At 35.2% G+C, this 16,402-nt stretch overlaps 1 protein-coding gene across 3 annotated transcripts in view; it reads left to right on the top strand.

Moving 5' to 3' along the window:
- The window catches only part of mwh (multiple wing hairs), a 159,186-nt gene that overhangs the window by 130,254 nt on the left and 12,530 nt on the right, over positions 1 to 16,402 (top strand). For all 3 annotated transcript variants that reach the window (XM_073076176.1, XM_073076177.1, XM_073076178.1), the window contains 3 exons: positions 8,549 to 8,612; positions 14,404 to 14,561; positions 15,709 to 15,813. In XM_073076176.1, the coding sequence (XP_072932277.1) occupies positions 8,549 to 8,612; positions 14,404 to 14,561; positions 15,709 to 15,813 (327 nt within the window). The remainder of the gene's footprint in view (positions 1 to 8,548; positions 8,613 to 14,403; positions 14,562 to 15,708; positions 15,814 to 16,402) is intronic.

The raw sequence follows: 16,402 nt of genomic DNA, 5'->3' as shown, positions 1-16,402 counted from the left end.
TGCTGTATTGAATCGGAGATAAATTAATTTTAAATTCAAAATTTCTCAAAATGATTAATCATCGTAATTAAAAGTCTTAAAAATATAGTCCACATCACTCCCACAATGTTAATGAATCGAACGACACGTCAAAAGATAACGCCCTTCAGTCGAATAACAAACTTAGCTAGAAACCTTTTGCCAAATTATTTTTCCATATTTAAAAATAACATAATACACGTATTGTTAATGCAATTGTTAATGTGACAATTTCCAAACAACCAATTTAACATTGAAACTAAATCAATCCGCTAATCCCTTTTCACTTAAACAATGGCATACTTTCATCTCAAATTCAATGATATCGTGGTTAGAGATATTATCGGGCTCACCGCGGAAAATTGCCTTTCCTATCCGACAATTTCGCAGGAAAATCATTATTTAGATTATTAACTTTTGTATCTGACTTGGCTTAATTATGTATTTAGAATTGTAAACATAGACCATTGTAGAAAGCAATATTAGTGGCTATTTGATATCGAGACCGAGAATTGGTGCCCAAGACCGGTGTAAAACTAGGCTTTGCTTGCGGGTTTTCTTCTAACATTAACATTGGCATTAGCACATACTTTAAAGCTGCACTAATATATTTAACATCTTTATGTTATGTTATGTTGTTCAAGTGTGTGTATAGGGTATGTCTGATTTTTTGACAAGCTAAAACAGGTCTACGGATTTTTATCTATGAGATGTCGTTGCATTCGTCTAAATTGTAATAATGACGTGAGCTGCATTACTTCTTTTTCCAGTTAGAATTCAATTGTTACATTCTTTAACGCTGAAAGAAAATATCGTGATGAAGATGAGACCTACAATGCATGAGTTCTTTAGAATCTTTAGAAGAAAAATCTTAAAGGTGTGATATGTGTGAAATCCGCCTTTTTACATTCATCACGTATGACCTAAACCTTTTTGACTTTGATAGGAGGAGACCAGTGCCCAGCAGTGGGACAGTAGTAGACTACCAATTGATTATGAATAAAATAACGTCATTTTGATAACGTAATTTGAAGTTTGTTCCTATTTTGCTTTTACTTTTTTCTGTTTAATTGTCTGTTATATACTTAATGATATAAGCAGTGCATACATTATTTAGTTAAGTGTTACGTTTAACTTTCCAGTTTAGTTCGCATCAAAACCAGAAGTACCATCGAAAAGTATCGAGTAGATCGAATCGAGTACCTACTCATAATCGATTAAAACGTTACCTAATCTGACATCACTTTCTTTCGCATTTTACATAATAGTGTATACCTATCATGCGAGGCAGTATCTATAAAGTTATGAATATCGGAAAACGGAAGCTGTATTTAATATCTTTCAAGGACTTTGTATAGGGACGATTTGTTTATCTATCAGTATCGTCGTCAAGCCATTACTGTCCCACTGCTGGGCACGATGCTCCTTTCAGAGTGAGGAGTGTAGGATATAGTCCACCACGCTGCACAAGACTGGCCTTGGAGGTAGACTGGCCTTGAAATTTCTTTTCGAACTCTCAATCGTACAAGTTTTCTTGCGATGGTTTCCTTCACCATTTGAGGAAGTGATAATTAGTTTTTTATACGCAGATAACTTCGAAAACTCAAAAGTGCCATGGATTAGAATCTCGACCCGCTGGATCTAGAGGCCGTCTTTAAACCACTAGGCTATCAATCCAAAATGCCCAGAAGGATTGTAAATAAATGTGATGATACAGAATTATATGGAATTCAATACAAAAGTTGAATGCCAATGGAAATTGTTTAGTAATCAGATTTATACTTCATGCTAACGGCCAAAACGGGACTATAGGCACACTAAATTACTGTCTCCATCGCGCCGCCCTTATAAGGGTAGGAACGTACTGAGAACATCTGAAGAATTTATACAGGGTCCTTTTTCAAAGATTTTTGAATATGAAAGGACTCAAAGTATTTATTATTATTAATTTATAAAGGATATTTTGTCGCTGGGCAAACATATATTCCCGTAAAACCACAAACTAAACAATCCATCCATCATAAATAATTAATTATAATATGTAGCACTATGTATAATTGTACAATATTTACTTTTGAAAAGATTGAAAATATTTGCACCCATATGTAGTTTCAAAGTAATTATGGGACTGATTTTGATAAAAACTAACATTGAATAATTAGTTTAAAATATCTGTTTCCTTAGACGGAGATCGAAAAAAATACACGATTAACTACTTATTGAAAAAAAAATACACGAAAATACTACAATAAAAATTTTGGAAAGAATCAAATATATTAATATACCTCAAGGTGTTCCAAATAGTTAGTAATCCTAATAAAATAATCTTATCTAATTTTTAGAAAGTGAAAAACGAAATGAAAGTTATAAATTAGACTGGAAATTAATGATTATTGAAATTTAAAACAGAGACATCAATCATTTAAGTTTACACTTGTTCTGTTGACACCGAGACATCAACAACATACCTTATCCATCATTTACTTTCAAGATATTCTCACTTGTAAGGTAGCGTAGCGGATGAAGTTACTGCATAATTAATTACTTTTACTTTTTTCTTACATTAACATAGGTCTAATCTATATCATGCATGATAATATTTAACATAATTATATAATTATTGTTTTTAAATTTCCTGTTAATTTGACTCTGACCAAGGTATTTTAAGGTCAGTCAGACAAGGGCTTCCCTGTCAATATCGCCACTTAATCTGGTCCTGTACCCTTTGAGCCCAATTACCTCCCTTTTCTTCTTTAGGACATCGGTCCCCCTAGTCAGATGCCTATGTTTCTTTTACCGATAACTTCCTCCAGAAACATTTCCAATAGTTAAAGGCTCTCTGAGATATGTGCAATGTGTATACTTGTATAGTCCAAGCCTAGTCTGCAAATGTAGGAATATTTAAGAATTTTTGAATTTTTGAATATTCTGTCGCATAGCAAAATACAAAGTAGGTAATCTCTCGTTCTCCATAGTTCATTAAGCGACTCTGGACCACGTATATTTAAGCACTTATATTTACATAACTACTTGACAAATACAACTAACTCGTAAAAACATCTTTGAATTACTACTTAACAGATGGTACAAATAGGCGTTACGCTGTTAAACAAACAATTCTCTATTCGAATCAGTAGAAATTGAAGATGTCAATTGTAATACTTTCTATTTCATATAAGAACATCTAGTGATCTATGAAGAATGTAACACTTACTTATGAATAGAGGAAGTCATTACCATCATTGTGTCATTATGTAGCTACTTTAATATAAAGTTGTTTTGCGAAATAAAAGTATTGAAACAACAGTAAACATTTATGTGTTAATCTTCCTGTGCACAGTGGTTTTATTAAAATAAAATATTTTTTCTTTTAACATAACTACTGACTAAATACTGCCAAAATGGATTTGAGAAAAAAAATTGTCTTAGATATAGACGGTTTACTACTAAACAATCTTAAATCCATAGCTTACGATTAGTACTTGTCTGTAAATAGTTAATTACGAAGTAAAAATAATAGTACTCCACATAATCAAACGCAAAATAATAGTAAAAAAATATAAGGTTCCTTTTGTTATTATTAATTCATATGAGTAGGTATATAGTCATACAATTAAAAAATTTTAAAATTAAAAAAGATATAAACTATACCCATTGTACCACCACCCTAAACGAAGTCGTGCGCTCGTCATATACGATCAGTAGCCGTTGCCTCCGAGGATCACGATACGATCATTTCCTAGAAAGCCTACACAAATTCCCCTATTAAATTTTATTCCTGCCATCATGTGAATCATCCGAGGTATACTTTTGACTTGTTATTGCGGAAATAAATTCCCGTGCAATATCTGTGCAAGATTGGCAGTTTAACAAATAAATTCCCGTGCAATATCTATGCAAGATTGGCAGTTTACCAAATGACTTAAATTCTCGACATGATAGTTATAACTACGAAGTGAATTAAACACGTAGGCCTTTTTTTAAATAGCAAACGTGCACGCGTCCACACTTGATGGAAAGTGTCCTTCGCCACGATTGATGTAACTTGATGTTTGGCCACAGATGCGCTACTGCCCCTTAGGATTAAGGAGTGCCTCGTGCCTCTCTTTTACCACACGCGTCTAACTACAATGCAGCAGCGTTTGACACTGCTGTTATGAGGCAGAAATAGGTGTGGCGGCAGTACCATCGGTTTTGTCTGTGGTTCGATCATATTCAAATTTCAATTATTAATGTTATGAAAACAGAAACACGTTTAATTCGTTAAAAAGTAGAGAGATGAATTTTTGTTACTTTTTCACGCAAAAACCACTTAACGCATTTGAATGAAATTTAGCACACAGAAATTATGACCTAGATTAACACATAAGACAACCGGACATCAGGGGCGGCGCGGGCGAAGCCAAACAAAACTTATCAAAAGTCATTATGAAAAAGCTACAGACCTACAAAAAACGGCAATCCAGATAAGCTGACATCACTGGCACTATTTTGAAATATTACGTTATAGTGAACCAGTGGATTGCAGTAACTGTGGGCATTCGTCGCGGCTGCCCGGTCCCGTAACTCCATTACTTGTGCTGTTAGGCTGTATTTTATGAGGGGCTAGATTTTAAGACTTGGAGAGAAATCTTTTCTTTCGTTCGTGATTGTAGTGGGCGATCAGAATTCTCATGAAGGATTTTCTTTCTTGAGCTTTGTTAGTTATATCCCTTCGTGCATCGGAGTTCCGCGTTTGGTTTCCAGTTTAAGCATTTTCGATTTTTTTTATTCGAAAACTTTAAAAAGTGGTTCTGCATTCAATTGCGGTTCGATCTCTGACTGGGCCTTCGAAAAAAATGAAGTACCGTGTACCGACTAAATTTGTACATCATCACTGGCACATCTTTAACTACATAAAAAGGTACCCAAATTCCAGTTTTCAAAACAGTCGTGTCAGAATCAGAGCATCGTAACATCCAGTCACGATCTATCGTGACGGGCTCGAGACGGCAAAAAGCGGCCTAGATCGCCGACACTAATGTCGGACACTCAATACGATGTGGATAAACCAATCTTTAGTTCGTGTTAGCAAGTGGTTTAATCGCCATTTTGAGGAACCTAGATCGACGACATTAATATCGGACACCCGATGTTGTGGATAAACAAACCTTTATTTAGCAAGTGGTTTGTTGGTAAGTAAGGATAGAGCAGCGATAGCCTAGTGGTTAAGAAACATGGCCTCTCGAAAGAGGGGGCCGAGGTTCAAATCCCAGGCACGCACCTCTGATTTTTCAAAGTTATTTGCGTATTAGAAATTAATTATCACTTGCTAAAACATTGAAGGAAAACATCGTGAGAGAAACCTGCATACCTGAGAGATTTATAAATAAAATATCTCAAAGGTATGTGAAGTCTAAATACGTACTTGGCCAGCGCGGTGGACTATGACCTAATCCTTCTCATTATGAGAGGAGACCCGTGCCCAGCAGTGGGACAGGTTGATGATGTTGGATATAGAATGAATCGATAAAGACGCACTGTGAAGTATTTTTGTATATCTAAGGGAACTTACACACGAGTGACAGTTTGTATAAGACCGTCACCTTCCGTCGTCGACTGCCGCCGCTTGTTATTAGCGACCGAAAGAGGCTTTCGTTGCTGTCGCAGAATGTCGTCAGCGATCAACAGTAATGTAACAACAACAGTAACAACTCTATTACCTCCGTAACACCTATAACGTCCGTTGTTTAAGCATCTTAAAAATGGAATAAAAAACGTTAAGTATCAAACATTCAAGAAAAATAAGAGACAAATGCTGTGAGTTTCTTACCAGATAATCTCAGTTGATGTCATGGTCCGGTGTTAGCATAAAAAAGTAAAAGTAACTGTCAATTTTATTGTAAGCGCCTCCGTGCGCTAGTAGTAAATAAATACTTTTCATTCCAAACCTTGGAATAGGAGCAAAGTTTATTTTGACTAAAACCACGGTGAAGTTAACGTGTAACCACAACAAAAACAAAGCTGCGGTGATGTTTAATTCACTTCAACGCCTTCATATCGTCGCCACAAATCAATCGGGGCTGTCGGTGCAATATTTATAGAGAGAATTACAATCTTAACGACCGTAAGAAATATTGAGTGAGTGAGTAAGTGTTAGAGCTTCTAGAAGCTTCTAAACGAATGTTGTTTATTGCACGAGAAAACAACGAAACTTGTTGAATGAAAAAAAAAATATTAGAACAAGCTTAAGGTAGGTAATATCGAACGGGAGAGCTTTGTAAGCTTCGATATTTCACTTGGACTTATTTAGGACTATGCAGATATGCCACCAAAAAAGGAAGCATTGTAGGTACATAAGCCCGACCTCAAGTACCTATACCTGGACGGTCTGGATGGTCTTATTTGGGATTGATTAAAATCAAAAAAATATATGTTTTTTATAATATGGGAGTAGCAGACGGGCATGTAGTCCACCTGATGATTAGTGGCTACTGTCACCCATGGATATCTGTAATCAACAGATGCGCCGCTACTCCTGAGGACTAAGCTGGAATGCCTAGCTTGGTGCTTAACCGTTCTTCTTAATATTAAACAATAAATAAATAAATGGCTGACAATTGTCAGTTGTTAAGGTAATTTAATGGCTTCCTTCAATTATATCATATTATATAACTATACTTATCTATCGTAAACACACATATCAATAGCAACTATAATTATAATCTCACATGAACTCATAACGGCTACCTCCATATATACCTCCTTACTTAAGGAGGTACTCCTTACTTACCATATAAACAGTAACATATTCGCATTCCACAAGTAAATCTCAAAGGGGACACTTCAATAAATCTGGGGGTCGTGCGTTGCGTGAGGTCACGGCGATCTGACGGTAACGGTACGTAGCGCGTTACGCCTAATGAGGCGGACTCGATGCGTTGAGCTCCATTGACCATAGCCTCCTAATTGGCACGAACCAGCCCTTAGCCTGAGCTCTGAGCCTAATGGTTCCCTGTAACCTTCGAACCATAATTCCATCGTAAAATTAAAACTAACTTGCTTAAAATTATGCCACTCCTTTCATGTATTTTTTGTCATTGTAATTTTCGCATCTATTGCTAATAAAAATAAAGATATTCGTGGTTTCACTTTCAAATGTACCTTATAACAGTGTTATTCACAAAATTTGAATAAGGCTATTATTGAAAAGGCTAAAGTATTCCTTATCACACCACCACCCTTACCATGAAATGGACCACATTTTCTATTGCTACTTCTATTTTACGAGTATAAACGAAATATCGTTCATTCTTTGCTTTTCCTTTGAATACTTCAACCTACTTTTGCAGGCCCAGACCTTATACCAAAGGCTATAAACAATTTTTATGCGCCTTGCATTTCTGAACAATGCTTGCCCAGTGTGCTTCCACGAAATGGATTTGCGATGACATCAATACGTTTTATTGCTTGCCGTATACCGATTGTATCAATGGTTCATGTTTTAGTATTTCAAGGGTTATGACAAGTTTATTTCTTGTTTGTTGGTTTTTTACATTTCAAGTGTATTTTTTTAATATATAATATAGGAGCAGCAGACGAGCATGCAGCTCACCTAATGGTAGGTTACAGGCGCTCATGGATATATGTAATCAAAACCAAGTAATATTACATATTCCTACCTGAGGTCGATCACAGATGCGCCGCCACCCCTGAAGATTAAGCTGGAACGCGTCGGAAAAGTATGTCTCCCTTACCACACCCTTCAAACCAGAACACAGCAGCGCTTCACACTACTGTTAATAGGCAGAAATAGGGGTGGCGCTGGTACTGCCGTAGTCGAACCACAAAGGGTTCTACCACCTTCAAATGTGATGTGATGTGTGTGATCGAACCTTGAAACCAGAGAAGTATTATAAAATATTTTATAGTTTCTTCCAAAATATCACCGCTTGATCACGCAGGTGGACACAGTCTGCAAAAAGCATAAAGCATAAAGATGTTAAAGGTTAGATAGAGTTAGGTATATCGTAAAATGATTTACTCACTAACGCGAGTTTGTATACCATGGTGCTATAAAATTTGCAATAGAATTAAACGGACATGCAATAAACTTATCAATTACTCTCGAGCTATAAACTGCTCTTGTCGACATCGCTGTACCGTAAACAATAAAACAGATGTCAGAGTTATAATCGACGCTTTTAAATTATTGGGCTTTTCTTTGGGCAATATTATTTTTGGGAAATATTCGGGCAGAATTGACCACGGGTGTGGTGCTACTCTTGAGTGCTAAGTTCGAACGCTTATATCTAAGGAGATAAAGGTATCCAACCCATTCAACTATGTAGAACAAACACACTTAACGCTGCTATTATTTGGCAGTAAAAGATGTGATGGTGGAGCTTGAAATCAAATTGAAATCAATAATAAGATTGACTGCAATTAATACTGATTAATAGCTGTTTTCAAATAAGATTAAGATTTTGTTTGGGATTTGCCGATTTCTTATATCGTATAACTTCATTTATAATGTTTTAATTGTCCACAGTGAGCTGACGTTGCTGGAAGGCATGGCCAATTGTGGGGGATGGAGTGAGGAGCCGGTCTCCAAGGTAAGCCATCTCGTTTAATCTTTCTTTTAGTTGTGACACTGCCGCAAGCAAGTCATTAGGAGTTTGTTATTCCAAATAATCTAAAAAACTTAAATGTTTTTTTTCCTATAAGAACATTTTCGCTTTACAATGAAACTAACTATTATAAACAGGCAACCTATAACCTAAATAAGTAAATAGAAGCATTAAATTTTGCTTGAGCGTTCATATATTATAAGGCAGATTGATGAGCATCAAAAATATTTTTTGAAAGTACAAAAAAATATGGTTTTACCTTGAATTATGACTCTACCCTGCACAAGTAAGCATTTGTGAAATTTCTATTGTAACCTAATAAATAACTGTCAAATCACGCTAAAAGAAAAGTGGTACACGGTAATCGTCAGTTTTTCTCGTTCATAAATATTTCGATTGCATTTGCGTGTGGCTTTAACTCGCAAAAATGATAAAACGAAATCGAGAGCGTGCGACCGATTAATTAATAATAATCGTGTGTAACGGAATGTTTGTGGCGAGAACCTTCGAACGGGTGTGGGTTCCGTTTTAATAATGTAGCTTAGAAGAGTAAAATTAACATAGATTAATCACTCGTAAGAGAAAATTGTAACCAGTTTTGAGAATTGAAATTGTTGCGTAAATAGTGTTCCACGTCTCCGTTTTAGAATGGCCCTATAATATTTGTAATATTTATTAATTACATAAATTACGTCGTATTAGTTATTTATACGTAAATTTTCTCTAACAATATTTTTTATTTGTCCAAACAATAAATTATAAAATCATCAATTTGTGGCTATATTCAATTTCAAGGCGGTGAAGTATCTTTCTATTTTATTTATCAAAGTCATTTAGTAGTTGTATGAGTTTTAGTTTTGGTCTAGTACTATTCCCTCTTTGCGGGAATGTTGTAAACAAGATTGAATGTGAAAATGGGATGCATGTTTGAAGGTGGTAGAATTATTTGTGGGCCGATTGCGATGGCTCTACCGCTACACCTATTTCTGACTAATAAAAGCGCTAGTGCATTCTGAGGATCATGCCTAGGGGTCCTCGCTCCGAGTCTAATTTCGCTTATTATATAAATAAGATGTTGAGAAAACTTCAGTAGCGTGATTCAGAATTATGTGGCGCCATATCGGAATTCCAGGAAGTAGTCACAAAAAGAAAATATACGATTTATCAACGATCGAAATAGGAGAGAAAAGCAAATTAAAATACAAATTAACCTGCCTATGTCCGTTAGTGTTAAAATACTTAGTACTAAGAAACTGTATTACGGTAATCTGGTATCCTGTACTGCCTAGATTTCCTGGTTGTTCGCGGAACCCTATAAATAGTATCGGGATCAAGATTGCGCAAACACTTTTTGTATCCAACACACTTCCCGTAAAAAATAATCTCGTTAACCATCGCACGTCATATTGTTACTATTGAATAACTACACACACACTCATAGATTAGTAAAGATACTTCGCCGCCTTGAAATTGAATGAAGCCACAAACGGCTTATTTTAGTAAGTTCTTTTTTTGAATTCTTGACAAATTAAAACATTTTTAGAGAATTTTTTAAAACATTTTAGAGAATTTACGAATAAATAACTAATACTGCGTAATTTACGTAATAAATAAATAATTATTTCAAATATTTTAGGGACATTTTAGCACGGAGACGTGGCAAAACTTTTTTACGCAACTATTTCAATTCTCAAAACTGAGTACATTTTCTTGTTAGGAGTGAGTAACCTTTACTAATCTATGCACACACTACACTAGACACTATAGTACATATTTCCGCTAAAAGTCCTAGTTGTGGCACGCAGTTCCGAGGCTTTGTAGATTACTAGAAAGTTAAGAAATGCTTGCAGTTGTCAAGAGATGGATGGGTTACCGCTAGTAGCTACATTTCATCGCTTCCGTGTTTCAGAGGGTACATTAAGCCGTCGGTTTCGCTTGGTATGATTAGGTTCATAATACCTTTTCGGGTGCCATAAGGGTATGGGCGGTTTGAAAATATTCAAATCAAATCAAATCAAATCCAATCAAATCAAATCAAATCAAATTTATTGTGGAACATGGGTACATGGTGCATGGTACAAACATATTTGAGTCCTACATATTCCCGCCACAGGTGGGCATACAATAATTGTGCAATAAGATATAAGTAGCAAATCATTAAAAAAATATTAATTACAACAATAGAAATATAATAATTATTATTAGTCATTGGAATTAAATTATAATGGAAAAATAATTAATATTGGATATTATATAGATTTGTCATTTAAAAAGTCATTTAGTGAGTAATAACACTTGTCAATTAAAAAATTATATAATTCCGCTTAAATAGTTCAGCTTCGTTGTTATATTCGTTGTTCGCTGTTTGCTTATGCCCATGCTTTATTACGAGTACATCAATATCTTAGTCGTCAAAGTCGTCTACGATATCGACAGGGGAATAAGAAGTACTTCTACACAGATTAACGCCCGTTATTAATAATCAATCTATCCAATTGTTACCGAAGATCGAAATTTGACAATTTATCTAGTGTGAAAACAATTATAAATGTAGATCTTTGGTAGACAATACTAATTAATTAAGATTGTAAGTATATTTAAAAACATGTTAATTCTGAAGTATTACAATAATTTATATAACAACAGAAAGAATTAATCTTCATACTAATCGACGGTTTAGTGACAGAGATATGGATAATTAATGCGTGAGAATTACGGTATTAAGTAACGCTAATGAGTTCGGTTCGTGCGAACTGGCTGTATGACATGTATTAGAAAATTACTGTTTTTATTTATAACACAGGAGTAGCAAACAAGCGGTTACCTGATGGTAAGTGACTGGCGCCCATGGACATCTGTAACCAACCCCACATAATATTAAATTCTTATATGTAATCAAGACACATTGTCTAACATTCCTGCCTGAGCCTCGGCCTCAGATGCGTCGCTACCCCTAAGTTACCACACCCTTCAAATCAGAACAGTGCTCAACACAGTTGTTACAAGACAGAAGTAGATGTGGTGGATATATTTCCGGAGTCGAAAGAGGAGTTCTACCTCCTTTAATATCACACTTACCATCTACAAGTTTACTCCCATTTACTTAATATATAATCTTTTATAATAAAATCGCCAGATACAATCATTATGGAGTGTACTTCGCCCATTCTCACCCACAAACATAATACACGGTTTCTCATAATAATATAGATCATACATATTTGAATGCAATTAAAACGGATGAAGTTGCAATCAGACAGCAACAATAGCCTTTCTCTTTTGCATAATACTAATCTCAAAACTAATTTGCAAGTGTGCAACTATAATTTTTAAAGTGACGAGGCGGCCAAAACAGTCGTTCTCATACAAACTATTTATTTGATAAAATCTACGACGAAATGTAACACAATGGATGATGTTTTACTACAGTTACATCAAATATTAAATTGTACTTAGGACGTGGTGTAAGTCATAAGCGACGGTGATTTCTTATTAGTTGTGTTTCTACTTCCGCTGATTTCGAATAGAGATGTGTCGAGTCAGGTCGACTCGAGTGAGTACTCGAGTACTTACATAAACTCGCATATTCGAGTAGATACTAATAAGTAGTATTCGAGTACCAGTGATACTGGAATACTGACGGTATTCGTATAGTGACTTCAGTCTTATGTACCTTATATAGGCAAACGAGTGAATGCAGCAGGAATTGTGCAAGTAACAGTGTTTAATTTTGTTTAGTGACTGCCTTTTTTGTTGCTTTTTTTTTGATCTTCGAGGTTCTATGTTTTACAAAGTACTCGAGTACTTCATGCTAACTCGAGTACATTGTGAATACTGTGGACTCGAGTACTGACTCGATTCTTTTTTATATGAGTGCTATGGTACTCTAATACCAAAAATAGCCGACTCGGCACATCATTAATTTCGAAAAGTCGAACATTTTAATGTAAGATTATTACGTCATTTTTTATAATATAGAAGTAGCAAACAAGCGTGCAATTATTTTTGCCTAATAATAACAATGTCACACGTTTTTGTTTCGGTTTAGAGGTGCAGTAAGCAAGACATTCCTATCCGAGGTGTTTCAACATAGTCCTTAGGGGCTACCTATGTAGCCGACCTCAAGTTGATTCTCATGTTATCTTGCATCGATTACAGATGTTCATGGACGGAGGTAGCCACTTAACATCAGATGGACTGCATGCTCGATTACTACATCAATATTAATTTCCGGTTCCGCAACACAAAATTTTCATTTGTTTTTTTATTTTTAGTATTTATTATTATAGCAGTCATAGAAGTGAATGCATTGATATTTTTTAACTGTCTATCTATTAAAATTCAAATACAAAGCTAAAAATAGCAGTTTCTTGTATAGTAGGAGTTGTATAGTAGATTGTTATAACGGCCACCATTATACCTACATATTCTGTGAAAATTTCAAGTGTCTATTACGGTTCCAGAGATAGATACGGTCCGTCTGTTACACTGGATCACTGTAACAGACGGTCAGACAGCGGAGGCTTAGTAATAGAGTTCCGGTTTTACCCTTTGAGTACATTACCCTAAAAATATAACAAAGCTTATCGCGTCTCGCTTATGCCTTAACCCTCAATTACTTAGTCTCCACATTAGCTACTGTTGCTGCTCCGCTGAGTTTGATTCCCTGCTCCGTTCATTAACCTTAAAATTAAAACTATGCCCACTCTACACTTGCTTTCTTTTAGTTATGATGTCCATTTCGTAATTTATAGCCGGTTATTTAAGAATTAAAATTGCTCACAAAGTAAGAAGTAGTAAACACTTTGCTAAGTAAATCTTTTGTCATAGATGGCGCTGTAGATAGTACCGCTAAGACTTATTATGAATCTTAGTATATTGAATATTTCTAGAACTTTTAAAATTACTATTGTAATGTTATTTAGTGTATAGCGTATATACATAACGTGTGGCAATTTTTTTGCATTCACCCATGATTGCCTGGTAGATAATGTAATCTGGCATTAAGTTTACCCTTTTGTACGTACCTTAAGTTGGTGTTAGTGTTACATTAAATACATAAATAAATAAAAATAATATAAAATAGCATACAATTTTAATATAAAATAGATTTTTAAGGAAATTTTACCGCAATAAAGCATACAAATTATTATTTTGTTTAAAAAAACTTTTTCAATAGGATTTAATAATTATCTCAGGTCGTTTGAAATACATCGATTAAATATTTATTAGTTTTCTCAGATCTCGTAGAATAGCTTGTTTTTGTTAATAAGTATTTTTATTAGCATTACCTACATTCCAGTTAGGCTTTCGCAGCTGTCAGCTTATCGCCATTGTTGAATCTTTGACGTATGGTCGCGTGCCATCTTAGTCTAAAGTAGTGAAATAGTAGATGTTTTAGCATAAATTCTAGGAACTATAATTAGGTATATATTTCTATCTGTATCACCTTCTGTTCGCGACTTCATTTATGTGGATTTTAGATTATGAGTAGAGTGCTGAAATGGATTGTAAAAAACCTTGTAAAAAATCACCTGCGTAAGCCAAATCTTATGGTAATAAATCGCAGTTGGAATTTAACGATATATAATATTATCTAGAAATGTAAATGCTGGGAATATTAGACGAAATGTTCAAAGTTAGATTGACAAATAGAATAGAAATCAAATATTAATTACATAACCTCCTAATTTGACGTCAGTAATAAAAATACTCGTAGAAGTATGCAATTGTTTTCAAATGCCCAAAGATTCTAATTCAAATTTCCCATTCCCAGGATAAACAACGCCCCCCGATCTACAACCCGGAGGACTACGCCACATCGCTGAAGAAATGGGGCAAGAAGACAGGCGCCGGGAACCTGTACGACCTGGACCCCGGACAGGACCCCAACAAGTCCAGGACACTCCCCAGCCAGGGTAGTAAGGACTTTAGGTAAGGACCTAATTGAAACAAAAGTTTATTATATTGTTGGTAAGAAGAAGTACCAAACGACCATCGCTGATGTAAAGTGGTCACTGTTGCCAATTCTAAATGTTGTAGAACTCCTCGTAGTACGACTACGAAGGTATCATCGGCACATCCATTTCTGCCTTGGAACATTGGCAACCGCTGCTTTGTTCTGGTTTGAAAAATCCGTCAAGTCGTTTTGGCTGCAGGACATGCCAAAGAATGAGACATATATTTATTTATATATGGTGGAAAATCATAACGTTTCTTAGTCGGATACAAAGAAACGTTCGTGCGGAAGTGCGACAAAATATTTAGTAGAGGACTGCAGGATATTATAGGAATAGAAAATAAAAAAGAGAAGAAGAAGAAATTAATAAATATTTCATTAGACTGTCGCCCAATACAGTGCTATTAAAGATGACGTCTAGCATAATTCTAATCATCCTTAATTCTTCAACAATAGAATATTCAATAAAAAATAAAAGCCATGCACCAAACCAATATGCATGTGGTGAAGACACGTTGATTCCCATTATACAGGACCGACATGACAATAAAATGACGTCAACGTGCAACGTGACAAAATTAACGCATCAAGGCGTTTATTGTTATGCTGTAACAGGCCCACGGCACATCACTGTCAATATGAATACTGTTACATTACGATATGGCTGTACAATTTGGGTCATAGGTCCACGGATCTGAATGACAATCGTGAATCTATGATGATATAACAAGGTATTGTTATAGTTTAGAAACGAACGCTCAAAGGTCGACTTATTGAAATCGGGCCTGTTTTTATGTTAATTTCTCAAAGGTGGGACAAGATCATTTTTGCTGTGAACCTACGATTCCTTTGAAATATTTGCAGAGCCCTATGACACTGGACATGTTCCTTAAAAGACAAAATAAGCTTCTCTTCAAAGTTAGCGATACGTTAACAACACAACAATGTCAAAAACGACAACAACATCAGCAACAACAATGATATTTACCAGAAATAGGGGTGTTTACAAAGACTTAATATTTTCCCCTACGCCTGTATCTATGGGGTGGTTGTAGTAAATAAGATCTTTTTTAAATAGTGTAAGATACTTTATCAATTATTTTAATTATATTGTTTCATCAGAAACCCTTGCTTGGGCGTCGGCGAGGAAATGAGCCTCCGTCAGTTCGGAACACCGAGCGAGTTGCTGACCAAACTGAGGGCTGATCTCCGTCTTTCGTTTCCGAGGTAAGAACAAACCGATACATCTATATTATATCGATATTTCTATAACATCATTGATTACATTTCTACAGTTAGGGGAAACTGGGGACACTTGATCCTTACGGGAGACTTGGTACACTGGATTTACAGAGCTTCTGTGAACACAATATGATTTTAGTGTGGCAACATTGGTTGTCTATGATACGTTATAACTTTCTAAACTTGGTACTCTTGTCCAATTTGATATTTAAGCAGATGGCGGATGATTGTGTGTTTCGTGTCGCAGGAAAATATTTTTCGTAAGTTTTCATTTTCATTAAATAATTGGTTAGTAAACTTATTTTGGGTAAGTAACTTTTAAACTATTCATTATCTATGTTTTTAAACGTCTGTTGCATAGAATAGTGTTAATAGTAGTCGATTTTTTTACAATATCTTTTTATAACCACAGTATAGCTAGGGTACACTTCGTACACTTTCTTATGGGAGATATGATCCCCCCGCATCAAGCATCCGCTAATGTTTATTTTTGAATAATTTCAGGGTTCAATATGCCTAGAGTATATAAAACAATAGAAGGTACAAGAAAAAAAAATATCAACCATAAGATTCT

The sequence above is a fragment of the Epargyreus clarus genome, unplaced genomic scaffold, assembly GCF_041222505.1.
Source record: "Epargyreus clarus isolate Ecla_fem2 unplaced genomic scaffold, WU_Ecla_fem_2.2 ptg000008l, whole genome shotgun sequence".
Taxonomy (NCBI): domain Eukaryota; kingdom Metazoa; phylum Arthropoda; class Insecta; order Lepidoptera; family Hesperiidae; genus Epargyreus; species Epargyreus clarus.
This window is presented reverse-complemented; position numbering and strand designations above follow the sequence as displayed.